At 40.3% G+C, this 18,727-nt stretch overlaps 1 protein-coding gene across 1 annotated transcript; it reads right to left on the bottom strand.

Moving 5' to 3' along the window:
• Window positions 1-25: 25 nt before the first annotated feature.
• On the bottom strand, window positions 26-18,539 carry LOC132205864 (calcium-activated chloride channel regulator 1-like). The gene is made up of 12 exons (XM_059635204.1): window positions 18,203-18,539; window positions 5,997-6,288; window positions 4,886-5,042; window positions 4,545-4,659; window positions 3,887-4,002; window positions 3,442-3,805; window positions 3,012-3,344; window positions 2,724-2,951; window positions 2,284-2,666; window positions 1,853-2,223; window positions 1,254-1,792; window positions 26-1,039 (listed from the first exon to the last, which is right to left on the bottom strand). Exons 1-12 carry the CDS (start codon window positions 18,365-18,367, stop codon window positions 641-643), a joined length of 3,462 nt encoding a protein of 1,153 aa, XP_059491187.1. The 5' UTR covers window positions 18,368-18,539; the 3' UTR covers window positions 26-640.
• Between the last annotated feature and the right edge of the window lie 188 nt (window positions 18,540-18,727).

Here is an 18,727-nt window from a genome sequence, read left to right as displayed (position 1 = left end):
AAATTAATATTTCCTCTAATTATTTGATAACTCATAATTTTTATTTATTGCATCAGTTGAGTTCACTATAGTACATTTTCTTCAACATATTTAAGATATCAAAAATTTACAACTCTTACAAGTGACTTGCAAAAAGTCACAGTCTAAAACACTAATATTGCCCGTCTCAACAAAGAGACTTTAGCTAGGGTATGAAAGTCCATTTTTCTTTCAAATTTATTGAGCACGCATTGCAAAGACTCCACAAAAGGGAGATTGCTTTGCAGAACTTGGTGAACGAGTCAGTCTCATTTTGGTGCTGGGACTTGTAATGTATGATTCGCCTCTTATCGACGGCTGCCCGGCTTTTGCAGTAGAGATCAACTGACGAATATCAGTTTGAGGGACAAATAATAAACTTAACACTGGCCACCCAAGTACTGTGTGGTTTTCAAGTCTGTGCGCCAGGAGTAGTTTTGATTGATGCCAGAATAATGGTGTTGGACGAATTTCACAATGTAAAAAGGCACCTTTGATACCTCGTAGTCAAGCTTAAAAAATTTCTGAAATCCAATACCACAAAGGCTGTCCTTGGATATTTTCATATAAAAATTGACCAGAAAGACGCACTGAACACAAAGGTCTTGAAACAATGGTCTTCTTAAACCATGGTCACATTCCTTTTCTTTTTGTCACTGTTGACTGAAGACAGACTGCCCTGCAAACTAGGGTTGAAGTTGACGTTTGGCTTAGGCAGGGTGGGGGGCCCAGGTTTTGGGCGCTGACCGTAAATGGCCGAGCCCTCATCGGCGATGGAGAGGAACGAGTTGTTGTAGTAGTTCACAGTGTAGATGGATGAGTCGTGGGGCGGAGGTGGCACTGGAGGTCCTTCTTGAGCATAGTGCTGCACATAGCCGTAAGGGCTGTGCCTTCGTTCGTGCTCGTGAAGAAGCTGGCTAGCCGTCCAGGACTGGTATGGACTGAGAGTTCGCGCGTTCACTATTTGAGTCTGAGGATCCACAATGGGGACCACAGTGGTGGTTGAATAAATGGACTTGTCCTGAAAAATAGGAAGAAATAATTAAAAATTTGCTTTTTATATGTAGTAAAATTAAAATTAGCTTCCATAATATTTAAAAAAGCCTATTTATTTTATTTAATAGTACAGGAAACAAATTACGATATATTGAATAAAACTAACCTTATACTCCATATAAAAATAAATCAAAAGGGAAATTTTAAATTTAGAATTATGCAATTAAAAATTAACTTACCCTTTGCTTATTGTAGTCATCTTCGGCCTCATATCTTGGGGGTGGCCCAGAGTATGGTTGTTGCGCTGGAGGAGGCTGAGATGGAGGTGGCTCCTTGGAATGCCTTTTCCTTCTGTGTACGACCATGACACAGTAGAGAGAAACACAGACGGCCAAGACCACAATGCCAGCAGCCACTGGAAGGACGACTTGCAAAATGAGTCCAGGACCTGAAGCGGCAGCCAGTCTTGGGATGACAGACGGATCGGCTGGGTCAAAGTCAAGGGCTGGAGGAAGCCCTGGAGGCTTGGGAGGTGAAGCTACAAGCAGGCGGACCACATTGGAAACTGGGCTGGAGGCGCCGTGGCTGTTGATCCCGCGGATGGCCATGAAGACGGGCTGGTCGAGGAGTTGCGGCATCTCGGAAAAGTCGAGGGTGTGTGTGGTTTCAGCGCCAGCAGGCAGAGGCATGGAAGGTGCTGATGGCCACAATTGGGAGGACTCGAAAACGTCCACCAGAGTAGCAAGGTCGTTGGCAAATCTCACTTCATAGTGGTCAACTAAGGAGAATAATTTGTTTAATTAATTTTTATTCCGAATTATTTTTCTAATATTTATACCTGATCCAACATCACCATTTGCTCCCGGAGCAGTCCAAAGCAACCTTGTTCTGAGGTCACCCGTGGCCTGGGGAAGCACCCTGAGGTCGTTGATCTTGGCAGGAGGCAAAATCTGGTCAACTCTTTCAGCAGCTCCAGCGGCCACCTCTACATCCAAAGGAGGAAGATTGCGTTGGAAAGCCACCAACTGGTGGACCGCCTGGGGCCAGATAGCACTACCACAGCAGCGGCCAGAGGCCGAGTTGACTGATAGGAGTTGGCCGCTTGGGTACAACTGATCCTCATCGAGCACCGAACGGCGGCCGAGCGAGTCTCTTGTGGTCTGCCAGGTGTATGCTGTGTTGCCATTGTCATCTACCAAGACCTCAAATCTGAAGAAAATAACATAAAATTTCAATTTTTGAGTGCAAGGAAAAATTTTTCAGACAAACCTGTATGTGCCAGCGCCTCCCTGAGCGTGTCCAGTGAAGTATCTGGAGTAGACGCCGTCGCCCCTGGTGATGTCAGGGTCTCCGCTGCCAGTGTCCAAAAGTTCAAATCTGTCCTCATAGGGGTGGCCCGAGTCGTTGCCAACCTTGGTTACCTTGACCTCGACTCTTGCAGACAGGACGGGCCAATCGCCTTGCTTGACTTCCACATACAAAGCTAGAGGGCCGCTCTGGCCATCAAGGCGCATATCCTTGCCACTGGTGAAAAGGTGTGCAGTGACAGGTGCGTCTCTTTGCTCGTTGCTTTGTGGCGTAGCAGCCACAACAATGAAGTGAGGCTGTTGGCTGCCTGGGTGACGATCAATCGAGTAGGTCCAGGTTCCGGTCTATATAAAAATTTAATTTAGAAAAAAACTAAATATTATTAATTGCTCAATCCTTACCTCATTAATAATGGCGTTGATTTTCAAGATTTTGATATTCAGCAACTCGTCGGACTTTGAATTATAAGTTCTCTGTGATGGACTGACCAAAGTGACTTGCTTGACCAAAGGTATGATGGATTGATGCAGGTAAACATGTACCTGGCTGGGCTCTCCTAGGCCTGGCGGGACAACAAAGGTTCCAGTAACCTTTCCTCTGCCATTATCAGTAAGCTCTTTTCTGTGAATCTGAAAACAAAAAATTATAAATTATTTTATGATAATTTAAAAAATGTCAAATCAACTCACCTCCACAGGTAGTTTTATCCTATCTCCTTGATAGAATTCATTTCTGATGGCCAGGAGAGCTTGAGCCAGTTCAAAATAGCTGTTCAGGAAGGAAGCATCCTGATTTTGGCGCTTTTCAAGAACTGTGAAGGCAGGCGCGTCCGTGAGGTGGGCCAGAGCGTCAAGGCTGGAATGGGTAGGTCTGGCCATCTGGGGATAGTTGATGGTCGCAATTTTGATGCCAAGAGCGCGTGCCTGGTTGCCTAAATTAAGAAGCTCTCCAAGACGACCAGTTCCGGGCGCAATAACAAGAATAACCGAATTTCCACCTTGCTCGCCATTCTCAGTCAACATCTGTTACAAGAGAAATCAAGTAAATCAATTAATTTAAGTTATTTACCTTTAATTGAAATAAAAAATTTAAAATTTCATTTGAATTTACTCTACTCACATCGATAGCAGTTGAAATTCCGCAGGGCAAGCAAGAGGAAGACTCGACTTTCGGAGCGCCAAACTCGCCAGGGGTGTACGGCAGAATTGAGGCAACTGGCTCTCTGGTTTTGTAGTTAAGACTGACGAGACGTTGCAAACGGACAGCGTCGGTGCCGTTGACGGTGACAATGCCCACCTCTGAACCAACAGCCAGGTCGTGGATAGTGAATTTGCGGATGGCCGATCGCAGGAAGCTCCATGACTCCCTAACCAGCATGTCATTTGTGTCCTCTATGACGAGGACGTAGCGGGTGCGGACCTCACGTTTGAAGGTCACGGTAGGGGTTGTGTCACCAAAATATGGTGTGGCGTCCACTGGAACACTGGAATAAACAAAATAATTAATTAAAATTTGTTTAGAAAATTATTTTGTTCAAAAATAATTCAAAGAAAACGAAACTTACTTTTTGAAGTCATCGTTCTCGAGGATGACCTCCATGACACTGCGCCTGTTGCACATGGCATTATGCTTGGTGGGTGCATACCTGTTGTGGGTTGTGTGGTCACAGAATCTGGTCACCTGAATAACAGCGAAGAAAAAATTATTGTTGAACAAGCAGAAACCAGTTGACTTTTCTACAAATAAGGCAGTTTATGAAAGGTTTTTAAGGTAATTATAATACGCTCTTATTTAATGGAAAGAGGCTAAAATGCCAAGAATGCGTCTGAATTGTGTGATGCGAAATTTTGCAACGAGAGAAATAACTGCTGACCTGGTAATTTTTAATTATTTTCTCGACACAGGAAAGAAATAAGAATGGAGCATAAATTTTCGAACTCGGAAACAAATACGCTAGATTTTATCTCCGCGACTCGTTGGCGGAATGAAGAGGGGCCCCCCTGCTCTTGCTTTGTCTTGCTCTCATATCAAGACGTTAACACAATCGACTCTGACACTTTGCACAGCTAGCTTTGAGCTTTGTATGAAAAATAAAATCAGCAGCTCCAATTACAAATTCCGATCGCACGTGGGAATGAGCGGAGCAAAAAAAAAAAATAAAGAAATGAAAGACGCATTAAAAAATAATAAAACTGCGTGTATTGCGAGAAGGATCAACTCACAGAAGGAGACGTGTGCGCAAACATGATGCTTGACGTCGCTTCAGGGTGAACCAGCAACGGAGTCAGGGTATCGGTGTCGCCGGCCAGCAGAAGTTGGGTCACATTCTCACATAACCTGCAAAAATAACCACATTTGCCAAATTACATTTAAGGACTAGGTTATTTTTGTAAGACATTTTAATGTTCTAATAATGATTCATTTTCTAAAAAAAACATTATTAAAAAAGTAGAGAATTGTTTAATTTTAATTTGATTTCTGAAAGTAAATAATTTTTTTTTAAATACAAACTTGTACACAAAACCAAATTTGAAAAAGAAAAACATTTTTTCAAGAGACTTACCCTTCAGTATTCTGGTGTTTGTCGGTGCAGCCGGACACTCGGGCGGCGCCGTCCTTTTCATCATGGTAGCAAGGAGGGTAGACCGCGTCGCCGGGAATTCCGGCCTCGTCGAAAACGCCATACCTCAGCTTGGCCCACTCCCTGACAAGGGCGCGACCTGAAAAGCGAGGAAAGAAATACCCCTGTTAAAAGCAAGCAAAGCAAAGTGGCGAGAGAGAAATTAACGAGCGGTGCGCGAGATAAGATAAGAAAACATGCGGGAGACAAAGGCAGGGTCGCGCGAGTTTTACACTTCCTGTCAGGTCATCAGCACGCCGCTTTCTTTAGCCATTCTCACAAGAGAGGAGAACAGAGCTCGGTAGATAATTGGAAAAATATTTTATCTTAGTTTCAAAGTGGTCTCCAGCCAGCAAACTTTTGAAGCAATTATTGCACGAAGGTGGTTTTTCAGACTTTTTTGAGTATTTATTTTTGAGGAAATAAATGTGAATATCAGATTTGAATAGTTCAGCCTCACGGAAAGGGCGACTTCATTTCAAAGTTTTTGGCCCCCCTCTTTATTTATCTATATGACTGTTTTGGCGGTCGCGTGGAGACCGAATTAGTTTGTTTGGAAACCGAGGGTTCACGGTGAATTTTCCGCCGCACAAAACTTTTTGCTGCACGCGTGGTGATTTTGATTTTCTCCCCCATTTCCGCATCCTGCTCCCCGCGGCCGCCGCGAGAGAGAGCGGCGGAAGTTGAGATGAAAGAGCATGGAGAATAGTAAAACAGCTCTTCGTTAAAATTGGCCCCATGATTACATTCATATTTCATCCACGATTCGTCTGCCAAGCAGCACGGTAGCTCCCGAGAATAACAAGAACGGCGATAAAATCACAAAATTACGCAAAATGCTAATTTTATTCCACCCGTGGTAATAAATTATTCAACGCAAGGTGTGTATCTGGTGTGTATGATGATAATAACTAACAACTATCCGAAAGCTATACTACATCTTTTATAAAGTTATAAAAATTTTAAATCTAAAAAAATCAGGCGCAATTTTTAATAATTAATGGATTTTTCAGAGGAATGAAGACCTGCTTTTTTTAAATAATTAAATTCTCACCAAGTTCTCCAGGGTTTTGAACCGAGTTGACCAGTCTAGTGTAAGCCAACGAGATGAAGTCGCCGGGTTTGCCGCAGCCCTGACTCTGTTGCGTCCACAGGGCGTCAGAGAAGAGCAGGTGTTGCGGGGTGATGCGAATATCGGCCCTGGAAGCCATTTCACCTGACGCAGGTTGCACCACTTGGCCACAATCACCCTTCCACGAGCTCGGCAGCAGGACGGTTGCTGATCTGAAGAAGGCCCGGCCGTCTAAAGCGCCGTTCAAGTATTGCGAAGCGTCGGTCAATGCCGTCTGAAAACAGAAATAAAATGGAAACATTAATTAATTTTTTAATTAGTTCAATACAATATTAAATTAGGTTTAAAGTTAAAATAATTGGGGTTAGTTGTTGTCTTTTATTTTTCAAATTTATTTAATTTAATTTAACCAGGAAGCCAGGTTTAAATTATGTTATGATTTTTAAAGTATTATCCAATTGTTTAAATCTGCAGTTTTATTACTTTTTTCCTCTTAAGTTCGGAGAATATTCGCAAATTTTTCGCACATGACTTTTTCTGTTTTATTACCCATAGCAGACATGCCTGCCGGCCTGTCGGTTCTCTGTGAGTTCTGCTCCCTCGGTACAAAGTTTTTTTTCATACTGTTGCAGAAAAGTAATGAGCTCGTCTTTGTCGGTTTCCCTTTTCGCAGATCGCGCGGCACGGCAGGAAATTGATTTGCTCGTCTCTTTTGTGCGCCAGTTTCCGGCCGTTTATATACAGAATGTCGGTGTATTATTTTCGCGTGTATGTCTTCCTTTACGATTCACTTCTGCCGCGACCGACAGACAGCAGTTTCGATTTTATTACGCAAGACTAGCTTTCGTCACTCGCGGAGGAGTGCACTTTCGAGGCTTCTTTTGCTGTGGAAAAATATCTGGTATCGCACGGAGCGATCTGAAATTTATTCTCACAGCGCGCGGTCTTCCTCGTTTTTAGTTAACCCATCCGAGAGTCCACGTGCGTGAATTTAGTTAACGTTGTGGCACAACAGTTTATGGTGTCGGATTTCGCAGATCTCGGTGCATCTCATCTCCCTGCTGCTGCGCTGTTCATTAAAAGTGAATCCTTTCAACGGCCCTCCGTTTTCCTTCGGACATGTGTGTGATGCAATATGGTCGGCGCTGCAGCAGATGCCAGAATTGAAAAGCGTGGGCTCTTGTTGTTCTCTCTTTCTGGCCGCCCAATTTTTATATTTTCAACGGTCTTCCGCCTAGTTTGACGGGATTTTCGTGTGCGATAGGGTTGATTGAACGCTTTGTTTTGGGATTTGGAGCGAATTTCCTGACGTGCTGTGGGTGGGAACGGTTCTGTTTTGCCAGAGGGAATTTTCAAAAGGCCAATTTCTTCGGTTCAACCAATATGCAGTGGGTGGTATACAATAACCTTTTAATTTAATTTTCAAATTCACGCTTCCCAAAAGCCAAGCGAATTGTGCTTTTTAAATTTAACACAATTTTCTTAATATTTTTTCTGCTAAATAATTACTTGTTTCATTAAAATATTTACACGATAAATGTAATTCTTACTGATTTTCTCTTAAAAATTTAATTTGTGAAATAAAGTTTCAAAACTTTGGCCGAACCAGCATGAAAATGTTAATTTGATATTCTACACAGTTTGCTTTTGCTTGAAGGGGCCTATTGAATTAATTAACAAACGCAATCCAAATTTTAAATCTCCGCCATAAATCTGACGGTTGCATAATTACACTTTTTTCGTATATTCGTTCTGCCTCCTGGTCGCAGCTCAGGCCATTATGAATTTTAGTTCTTTATCTTTATTACTGGAAAAAATATTCTAACGGAAATTGCTGCACTGACCCCTTGCTGCAATTCGTGGCGGAATTCATTTTTAAAGTCCACGGTGCGCGACAGTCGATTCATTTCGCAACCGGAAATAGGGGTGAGCGTCAAAAAAAGTGTTTTTAAAAAGCCGGTAAAAAAATCGTTTGCTGCGAAATGCTCCGGTCCTATAATTGGAGGCAGGTTTATTTCCGAGTGGCTCGTTCCACCCACATGTCAAGCGCTAGGTGAAGAATTGGAAACGAAAATAATACACCTTACGCGCACTGTGTTCGACTCGGTCCGCGTTCGTTTCCTGTCCCCACTTTTTTTTATCTCGCTTTGTACTTCCGCCCGTGCCCGCTGTTCAAATTAACTCAAACTGGCTATGCACACCTTTCGTACAATTCATTTTACACAGACACATGCCCTTTAAACAAAGAGAAGAAACGCGCAATAATTATTATCGTTTTGTGCGCACCAGAGTAAAGCACGCACGCAATCTGGCGCGTTTTGCTTCGTGTTTTTCGTGCATATTCTATATACATACGGGCGCATGCTGGTGAAAAAGTCGGTTTGTCCGATAAGAGTAGCTGGTGTGGGGGCACCTTGCGAGGTGAAAATGCGTTTGTAGCAACCTCTGGCTGCGCTAATCACTGTCGCTAATTAGAAATCGGAGGCCAAACAGGGTCAGGCCGGTATGTAAAATATTAAGTTGAATTCAACCAGATATAATAAAGTAATTTTTTAATATTAATTTTGTCAGTCTTAAAATCTAGCATAGATATGTACTAAGTTTTTTTTTTTTAATCAACGAATTCTCAAAAAACGTGTTAGTAAATATCATTTTAAATATTAAGCATTTTTTAATTTACATTGCATGGATCGTGTAGAATTGAAAACAAAAGAAATATTTTTACAATTCAATTTAGCATTTTTAAATCATATTAAAATTATATTAATATACAAAGTAATACAAAAAAATCTGAAACTGTTGAATTTTAAATTTTTTTTATATAAATAATAGCTTCTAAATTTTGTGTTTTTAAATACTAAGTTGACAGAGCGCTAACTTATTTATAGCATTCCTTTTTGTAAAAAGAAATTCTTCCATAATTACCGATTACAGCCGTCACGATTTTTAACCCTTTTAAATACTCTTTGCTTTGTCTCACAACGCAAATTCCTGAGAAGAGCGACAGCAAAATATTTACGAGTTCAAGCCTGACGGGAAAGAATTCCACGTTGCAAAAGAAGTGGCGGCACCTTGGTCGTGTCAGTTGCGCAAAAAAGGTCGGCGCTCGCAAAGTCAATCAGCAGCAGTAAAACACCGCAGAAAAAAATAAAGTATCCACGCGCATTCCTCCGGGCAAAAAGAAGCGCCCGCCGAGTAATTTATACACCGACATGCCGAAGAAGAAGAAAAGAAAATTCAATAATTACGCACGCACTCTGAAAAAGGAATGGGGTTTTGCAAGCGAGAGAGCCGATCGAGGTCATCACTCCCATGCATTATGATAATTATTGGCGGTGGAAAATTTTCCATATATTCATTTTGGCGGTTTATTGGTCGCCGTCGGCGATTCCGAACAGTTAGGGTCAGAGAGCAACGAGTAGGATTTTCACATAATCGTGTCTCTTTTTCACTTAAGAACCACAGCCACTGCACTTGGCGCTTTGTGTGTCACCGCGTGATCCGTGCACACAAAACCGTGACATCTGAAATTTCCGAAAACATCAACTGTCGTGACCCGCCAACCAGGGTCGAAATTTGCATGTAGCTGGGAAAAGAAACGTCTCTGTTTTTTGAAAGCGTGTCAAAATGTTTGAGACGCGGAAGAGAGACAGAAGATGAGAGTTGCTTCGATTATTGATTGTGTGCAAGTGAAACTCTCCTGAAATTGCGCACACAAGTTCCGAGGCTGACAATTTAATCGTGACAAAATTATTTTTTTAGGATAAAAAAGAAAACAAGATTTTAAAGAACATAAAAAAATATATGGGAATAAAAATGGTCTTGAATTTAATAAAGTCAAAATATGAGGCCTGACGAAATTGCTTGATCCCTGTTTCTTATTGTTGAGCTCTGGGGTTCAAACTTCTTTATTTATTTTTTTTACTCTATGGATAATTTTTTTAATTTACATGAAAATAATTAAATTTTATATTATATTTTATACTTCAATATATTTTTCTTCCAAGAACAGCAAGATTTCTACAAAAAACTGCTCGAATAAAAAGCATATGTTTTCTAATCCCAGCCGTTGAAATCTCTCCCTCCTCTCTTTATTTTCCACAAAGATGCGCATCTATCTTCTTTCCTCCGAACCTGCCAAGAAAGCCAAAGGTTTGTTTGGGGCCGCGCGCACATTACCTTTCTATGGCGCAACCCGCGATAATGAGGCTCTCCTTATGCAACGCGGCGAACAACATGGTGCATGTATTGGAAAGAGAGTCGTGACTGATGAGCTGCCGATTGCTCTTTTCACGTAGGAAAAAGTCAGTCTGGCTCGACATGCAGTAGATCTTCTTTCTCTTCCAAGCCATTGCAGGGAAGATGAGCAGCAGCAACTTTCGATTCTCGCCAGCAATATCGTTATACGAGAATCGCGACTAATGAAACAATGAGCGCGTCTCTCTCTCTCTGTGCGCACAGAGCTCGTGCCTTTCACATTATTATAAGAAAACGGGTTTGTTATCATTGATATTAGATGCGCAATATAACTGCTACGTACACAAGCAGTAGTCAGGTTTTCAACAAGGCAAAAAAGTATGTATACATGATTAACGAGACTGATGAAGTCGTTGCTAGAGATTTAATTAAGATCTGGTACAGGTTGATACTAATTATGATTCTTAAGACTGTCAGACTGGAAAATTATTTTAAAATATAAATTAACTTTTTTATTTAAATTTTGTGCCATTTCATAAAAAAAATAAAATAAAATTATAAGCCAAGGGTTAAACAATTCTAGAGAGAGACGCAATTGCAATAAGATAATAATATAATTTTTTTTCAAATAATCTTATGTATAGAAGTGCAAAATATGAAATTGACAAAAATTCACAAATTTAGCGAAATTTAATTTTGTTAAAATTCCTCAATAGATTTAGCGTTTTTTAATTACACTTTTTGAAATAAAAATTTGCAAACAATTTTTTTTTCATAAGTAGATCAACGTGGCAAAGTTTCACGTGAGAAAAACGGAAGTTTTTGCAGCCGAAGCAAAATCGTTACTATTTTTTTTTCTGCCTTCGCATGCACAATTAAACTTGAACAAATCACCACCAAAGAGCTAATGCTCGTCTCATGCGCTCTTGAAGTGCGTGGTGTTTATTATTTCATTTTCAGCCAAGCATCGCTAATTAAAAACACTCGATGAAGAGAGCCGGGCTAATTAGCATTGCCGGCGTCTGTTAGATTTTCTCACTGCTGGTTTTCGTCTTTCTCGACGCGGTGTGAGAAAAATAACAAGAGAGTCAACAACACCGGCCGAGTTATAGAGTATGTAGTGCTATGGGTGCACACTTGATTTTCAATCTCACGTTGTCATGCTTTTAAATAAACCAGCCGTATTTTTTGCGCCTGCTCATTAATAATCGATATTAGGCCTCATGACGATATGCGGTTCTCGAGCGGATGCTGAATCACGAACTCACCTTGAGATTTTCGACACTGCTCACTTTGTGAATTGAAATTAGAGATGTATTTATTGGAAGCGAATAGCTGAGGATATTTGACTGGCATTCAATTTAAATAAAATACAAAACTAGAAATTATTTGTAATTTCTTAAATTTTTGTTATAAAACTCAAGATTAAGTTTTAAAATTCTACTTTCTGATAAAGAGACAATTATAAAAATTAAACAATAAAAAAAGGTACATTGATATTTTTACAAGAAGATAAATTAGAATTAATAACAAACAAATTTTTTATTTACATATTTTTGTTTTTAGTGCCTTTTATTTTTACCTTATGTTTAAACTTTTATAATATTAATGGTTTTGATTACTGGTTGTTTTCCTTATATTCTCATTAAATATCAGCCAAAATGCTGAAGCCAGAAAACTGCACGGTTGGTTGGTCCGCATATAGGCTGCATACAATTGTATGTGTCAATGCAAGCGCAAATTGCCAAACGCCTCGGCCAGCCATAACAAAGCATCATTCCGCGGACCGATCTCATTATGTCCGCATTTGTACGATCCTTTTTCGGCATTGGAAAATGGCAGCGGCATCAGAGCGATTCAAATTTAACGAATTCCCTCGACGCTCTTTTGGCAGGCAAAAACGAAAGTGCTCGATCTCTGTCTCTGCACGAAAAAAAGAATGAAGTTTTGGTCCAGAAATGGAAATCAGCGTTCGGCGCACTCGAGTGGAAAATATATGAAGAGAGAAGTGGAGCACTATACTTTTCGACCGCACGCAGATTAAATTACTCTGGGCGCGCGGTCTAACAAAACGACCTGTGTGTCTCGATGGCGGCCGGACACATTTCGTATCGTTTAGGCACAAAGAGTCGATTTTAAAGCGCCATAAAAGTGATAGATGAGAGTTTTTGTGTAAAATGTATAGGCGAGGTCCATTGTGAACGCGCTGTTATTTTCGCATGCAAATTAACATTCGGCTCAAAACGGGATGGAAATTGAAAAATTGAGCTCCATCAACAGGCGTGTCCGAAAGAGTCGATTCTCGACTCCGCTTAATGGCCTCGGGAATATCTCACAACTTTAGGATATAAAATTACAATGTGGAATTCCTACTTTTTAATTTTTTTCTTTACTTTCAAAAATAAAAATAAGAAAATAAAATATGCTATTATTTGATTTATTTTCAAGAAAATATTGGAATAATTCATGTTTCCCTGTTTTTTTTTCTTTCCAAAGGGTGAATCAATTTTCGGAGGAAGAATATTTTGTAAACGGATGTGCACCTTTCGCCACCCTCTATTTTTACTCCCTGAACATGACCAAATTATGAAACAATTTCCGCACCCCCGCTGCACCCACAAAATGCCAATAACGCAGTCACGGTCGCCTGCACTTCCTGCCGAAAATGGGTCGCCATCGGTAGGCGCCAGGTATAATGTTAGTGCATCATAAATGGCTTTTCAGTGTCGCGAGCTATTGTGGGTGTCGATGAGCAATAGAAAAATTTCTCGCCTGTGACTCACTCCCGAGTCATTAGGCGGAAAATGGAAAGTTTTAAAAGGTAGGCGCCGTTCTTAGGTGTGAGTAATGGCGCTTTTACAAGGAACATCCTGTTGGCTCGAATTTGGCACCGGATTTTCTGACAATTATTTTATATATATTTGACCAGTGGGTATAATAATACATAAAAATTGGTCTATCAATCGAATGGTCGCAGGGGTAATTTTGAATCACATATACGCGTAGAGCTGAACAAGAAAAACTAATCAAAATTCCAGCCTGCTGCGGTTTGTGGTGGCCTACAGCTGTGGAGAGGATAATTTCCATCCATGTTCATATATATTTGAAAGAAGTTCTGTGTGTGTCTGTGGATTGAAGAGTGCTTCTCTCCGTGATATGATAAATGGAAAGGTGCTCGAGATGCAGCAGTTTTCCTGCTTGAAGGTCTCTTGAAAGAGTGCAAGCCATATGGCCCCACAACAAGGGCGACCGCATTTTTGCATTATCAACGCAGCAGCGTATTGTGTGATAAAAAAAACGCTCTTCTGCTTACTGTTTCTGTTTTGTCTGCTGGCAATTTTTTTTCCTTTTGCTGTTTTAATTCCAACGTCATTTCAACTCAAAGGCTTCCAAGAAGTTTGCAGTAACTCGTCAATATTTAAGATGTTAATTTATACAATTTAAAAATCAAAATGTTTCTTTTGCATTAATGATAAATCAAAATTTTAAAAAATCTTATTTACTTTAATTTAATCTGCAGTTTTTTTAAACTATAATTTAAATTTTTATTGAATATTTAAAATTGTATGGAATTAAGCCAAGAGGTTTAATTTTTTTTTAACATTCTGTAACTAATTCTGCTTTCATGTATGTATAAATTCCATTAAGAGGTTTTCAGTGTTTTTCTTCTTTTGGATGAGAAGAAAAATGCATCCCATCTCATTTCAACGCAGGTGTTCCCAAAACCAAAAACCATATCCGAATAAGCGTACATGTCTCTTTTGAAAAATTGAGCTCTCTCTGCTCTTTCTCCACCTTTATACACTATGGCTACATTCCAGCCAACGCAGCAGCCGGATAATCCTTCCCGCTGTCAAAAAGCCGCATACATTTCTCGACCTGCGGTTTTTCTCTCGCTTTTCTAGCAACTCTTGTGGCCTGGCCCGTGTGTGATTGTTGGCGTGTCCGCCAACAATCGAAACAGCAGCGGGGAACAAAATGAAATAAGTCGTTTCTCAACCGAGATGGACACGTTTTTTTCTCAAACTTTTTGCCCAAGAAAATGGAAATACAATGCACCTGCCGACAGACAACCAGTCGGTTTTGGCGTCTCTAACAAGGTGCACTTTTGAGTTTCGGGACGGATGAGCGGCGCTAAAAAGCACTGCACAGTCATCGCCTCCTCCATCTAGTAGCACTAGTTATTTATTAGCTACCATGCTTTAGCCGCGAATTAACACAATACTGTTGGACGAGGAGGAAATTTGAGCGCGCATATAACTGTGAGGGAGTTGCGGTTGTCTTGCCAAGCGTGAATCGGCTTCATGGGCATTCCTCTTTTCTGCGACCGCTTTTTTTGTTTCTCTCTTCTGTTGTGCACTTTTTCAGTCTGCACACGGTTTTGTCTTTTTGGCGGCAAATGCTGAGCTTTTGTCGCGGAAAAAACGTTACTGGAGCGATGTGAAAATTTGCAATTCAAAAGCTGCCAACTCTTTCTTGGTATATATAAAAAAAAAATACTGCTGTCTCACCGCTCGGCTCAGAGAGATTTTAATTAAAGAGTCTCTCGCCGCGCCGAGATAAAATGAGTGGTCGGTCAAATACAATCAAATGATTAATTCCAATCTGGTCTCTATAGAGGTGAATATTGGCGCGATGATGACGGACAAACAATCAATTTGAATCCAAAGAAAGAAAGAAAGAAAAGCCTCGGTGTGTGTTATTATCCGAAAATTATTATTAATAAGCGCTGGCCGGAACGAGCGTTATAAGGCTCTTTATTCTCGAGGTATTCAAAACAGCGGGAGAGACTCGGAGAGCATTTTAGTATTCCTCCTCCTCCTCACCTCGCTTGACCCCGGCCAGACCTTTTGCCTCTCCGGCCAAGAAAGGTACTCCTCTCATCAGCAGCATACGGTACTATCTATCCATCCATCCGAATATATGGTGAACCCTGACGCACAATTTTTTTTTATATTTTGTGTGCCACAAAGATGCAGGACGAGAGAGGTTTTTGACACAATGAACGTGAAAAATTCGGCTGACAACACACAAAAGTTGCGTTTTCCTCTCCCTGCAGCATATTATATGATATATGGCAGAGGTTGGATTTCGGTTTAGCTAACATAAAAATTATTCACAGGTGGATTCACCCTCCGAATGCATATAAATAATGTACACAAGAATGCACCCCTTGATAAAAAGAAGAAGTAGTGGGCTTTGTGTCGCCAGGGTGTTGTAATTTTCACAGTTGAGAAAGTGAGAACGGTTTTGTTGCCGTGTGGAATTTGAAATAAATCAGTCCTCTCAAGTATAAATTTTTTATTTTATAAATAAATTTATAATAGCTTTTGGCCTTTCTTGGAGCAAAATAGAGTTCCAATTAGTATAATTTGCATTAATTTTACATTCACAAATTATATCCTTGTTCTTCTTTGACAAGTCGCAAATAATAAATAATGACTCTGCGATTTATTCCGAATTTCGAAGCTCGATAAATTTTCGTTGTAGGTCTGCGCGCTCAAATTATTCTCGCCTTCTAATGCATATTCAATGGCGGTCGTTTTGTATTCAACCAATTTGCATGCGTCAGGCTTTCGTCAGAATAAAAAATTAGATGGAGGGATTGTTTGGGTTCGGCGCATAAATTTCGTTTACAAGAAGTCGCGGGGTAGCACGAGAAAGAGAAATAAAGACACCTCGTCGTTGCAAGAGTCCTTGGGACTGAAATATAACTACACCGTTGGTTGCCTGAATAAATTCAACATTACCGGTCTCGTGAGTTGGTCCGTGTTTAAATCAATATTGATTTAGTGTATGTGCAGCGCGCCATGCTATAATAGCGACTGGAAAAGAGTTTCGAGCGGGAAGACCCTCGGACTGGCGACCCCTCTCAACTTACAAAAAAAAAACAATGAGCAAAAAATATAAATTATTTGAATTTTAAATTTTAAATTTAAAACTTCAATCTAACTAAAATATAAATATTATTAACAATTTTGACTGTAGATTTGAATGCTATAAATGATTATACCAATTACCTTCCTAAAATAATATAATTAAATCGAATGAATTAATTTTGAACTTAACGGATTTATTTATTTTTCAAATTTTTTTAATTATTTAGATTCTTTTGAAAATATACAACTTTGACAAATATAAAGTGGATATTTCCATTATACAATAAAATTCAGGTGATCGGTCATCCGTCCGAACGATTTTGGTTGAGCTGATGAACCTTTCCCGTTCAGCTGTCATGCAGTTTGATGCATTTTACGCCTGTGCGAATGCAGTCCAGTGTGACCCCCTCGGAAATTGAAACAAACTAACCGAGAGAATCGTATTTTTGTGTATTTTTGGCCGCGTGCACACAACTGTTTCTCGTTATTAGTTCCGAAAGAGTTGTCGTCAGCCCTCAACTCAGCATTCCGACCACAAAAAATGCGGTTTTGAGCGCCAGGTGGAGAAAACACACCAAAAGTTTTAAAACAAAATCCGGGTGTTTATTTTTTTTTTTCAAAGAAAACGCTATAGGATCGAAATAGTTTTAAGGACTTCCTTCGGAAATAACTTGACTTCATTTTAATAATAAGCTCCGTGTGTTTTTCCGTTTGTCGATGTTATGATCTCTCCCTCCAGCGAAATAATGACTCTTATCTAATGAACCGGGCGTGCTAGGTGCGCGGCGTGTTCCTCGCCCAAAACCAAATGAAGCCTCACGTATATTATCAAGGGAATATAAAAGAGCATACGGCACATTATTCAGAATGAACTTTTCTGGCCTACTCGCACGCGGTAATAATGCATTGGATGTGGGACAACGCCTTGTGTTGTTTGTGTGTCATCTCATTATTGGGCTGACTAACAATGAGCCTCGCTCTTGGTGCCAAATGTGAAATTTCCTTGGCACGACGGACGAGATCATGCAAGACGCGCATTCTTCTATAATAATGTGCAGCTCATTCACACCTTACACGTATTGTGATTCAGAAAAAAGAAAATTAGTTAGGTTTTTCCTTGCGGGGAAACTATTTCTTTCTTTCTTTCCGTGACTGCACTTGGGCTGATTCACCGATTCTTCTAACAGTCACCGCCATGCATTTTGTCCTGAGCTGTTACTTTGCCAGGATAATAAGTCACTTCTCGCCACTTTAAAGGTTTCCTCATCCCTATATTATACTGTTAGAACAAACCACGAAAATAAATAAGCCTTTAAGGTATAAATTTGTGTTGTTTTAACTGGCACAAAGATGAAATTAAATAATCCGGGAAAACATTCGTCTCATTTGCAATTGAGATTCAATTACTAATTTCAGCTAAGTTCGCTAATTCCCATATTATAGAACGGAGAACCGGCCGCAGCTCATGATAATAGAGCTCTTTATTGTGGGAAAGCACTTACGGAGAAGCCTCAGACGAAAACGGTTTCCACATTTATCCCCGATATATTTATTTATTTATTCAAATCGAACTGCTCCCAGCCAATCCACTTATATCCAAATGATATAATAACGATAATGGTTTGGCATTAGTCCGTCCGCGGCCGCGCTTTGGATGGTGCATTCTTCCGTAATTGGTGAGACAATGAATGCAGTCAAATTTTACGATTTGACCAAAATTTCGATCGTAAAACAAACGGAACTCTATTGGAAATGTATTGGGAAAAATTTGCTCCAGGCAAGAAGACAGCAGATTACTTCAGAATTCAAAACGAAACGATATAGATGGTTAATTTAATTTAACGTTAACTTACAAATTAGTTCACACAAAAATCACTAAAACATTTTAAAACCAAAAAAAATATATCTTAAAGCTTCTTTGTTTTATTTTGATTAATAATTTGCATGATGAATTTGGCTTAATAAATATTAAAATAACGTAATACTGTTGTAGAAAACAAATTTTAAAATATAAAATGAATTTTTTTTTAACTTTGAATTTAATAATTATACAATTTTAAATTTAAAATTTTAACCGGAGATTTCAATGCATGAATTTTTAAAGAAACCTACCTTTAAATTAGTGATGATCTGGTCACATTCATCGTAGGGCACGGTGTCTGCGATGGCGAGCACCAGACCCTCGTATCCACTGTTTCTAAGGGTGACCCCCGAGCGGGCGTGCGCCCCGTGCACCAGCAGCAGGGCCGCAACCCCCAACACAAACCGCCACACCATTATTGCAAGTCTTCTTGTCAAAAGTCCATCAACGAAGAGAAATGAAAAAGAGTCACTGTTCGTTCAAGTGTCGAGCCAACCACTGCCGCGACGACTTGAGGACACTGCACGGAGAAACGACCTGAGCGCACCAGGGTCGCGCCTCGACTGCCTGCCTGGCTCGTCCCGCAACCGGCACGGCCGCCGCTCAGCGCATATCGCACCGCGAGAGCGGACGCAGGCGCGGTGCGAAGCCGCCGCTCCAGCAAGCGACGAGAATCGGGACCGTCTAAAGTGCGCAGAACAGCCGGGCCTTAATGATAGCCTTAATAATTTTTTTTTCTTTTCAAATCTTAATTTGTGCAAAAATGTTGACTTTTC

Source organism: Neocloeon triangulifer, unplaced genomic scaffold (assembly GCF_031216515.1).
Source record: "Neocloeon triangulifer isolate White Clay Creek 2 clone unplaced genomic scaffold, ASM3121651v1 ptg000003l, whole genome shotgun sequence".
In the NCBI taxonomy this organism is placed as follows: Eukaryota; Metazoa; Arthropoda; class Insecta; order Ephemeroptera; family Baetidae; genus Neocloeon; species Neocloeon triangulifer.
Note: the sequence above shows the minus strand (reverse complement) of the source record. Positions and strands in the feature narration are given on the sequence as shown.

Excerpts from the sequence above, each read along its gene's own strand:
- LOC132205864 (XM_059635204.1), bottom strand. The coding sequence starts at position 18,367 with ATGGTGTGGCGGTTTGTGTTGGGGGTTGCGGCCCTGCTGCTGGTGCAC. Across the intron at positions 6,289-18,202 it reads AGATCATCACTAATTTAAAG|ACGGCATTGACCGACGCTTC; the intron begins GTAGGTTTCTTT and ends TTCTGTTTTCAG. Across the intron at positions 2,952-3,011 it reads GGATAAAACTACCTGTGGAG|ATTCACAGAAAAGAGCTTAC; the intron begins GTGAGTTGATTT and ends TTTTGTTTTCAG.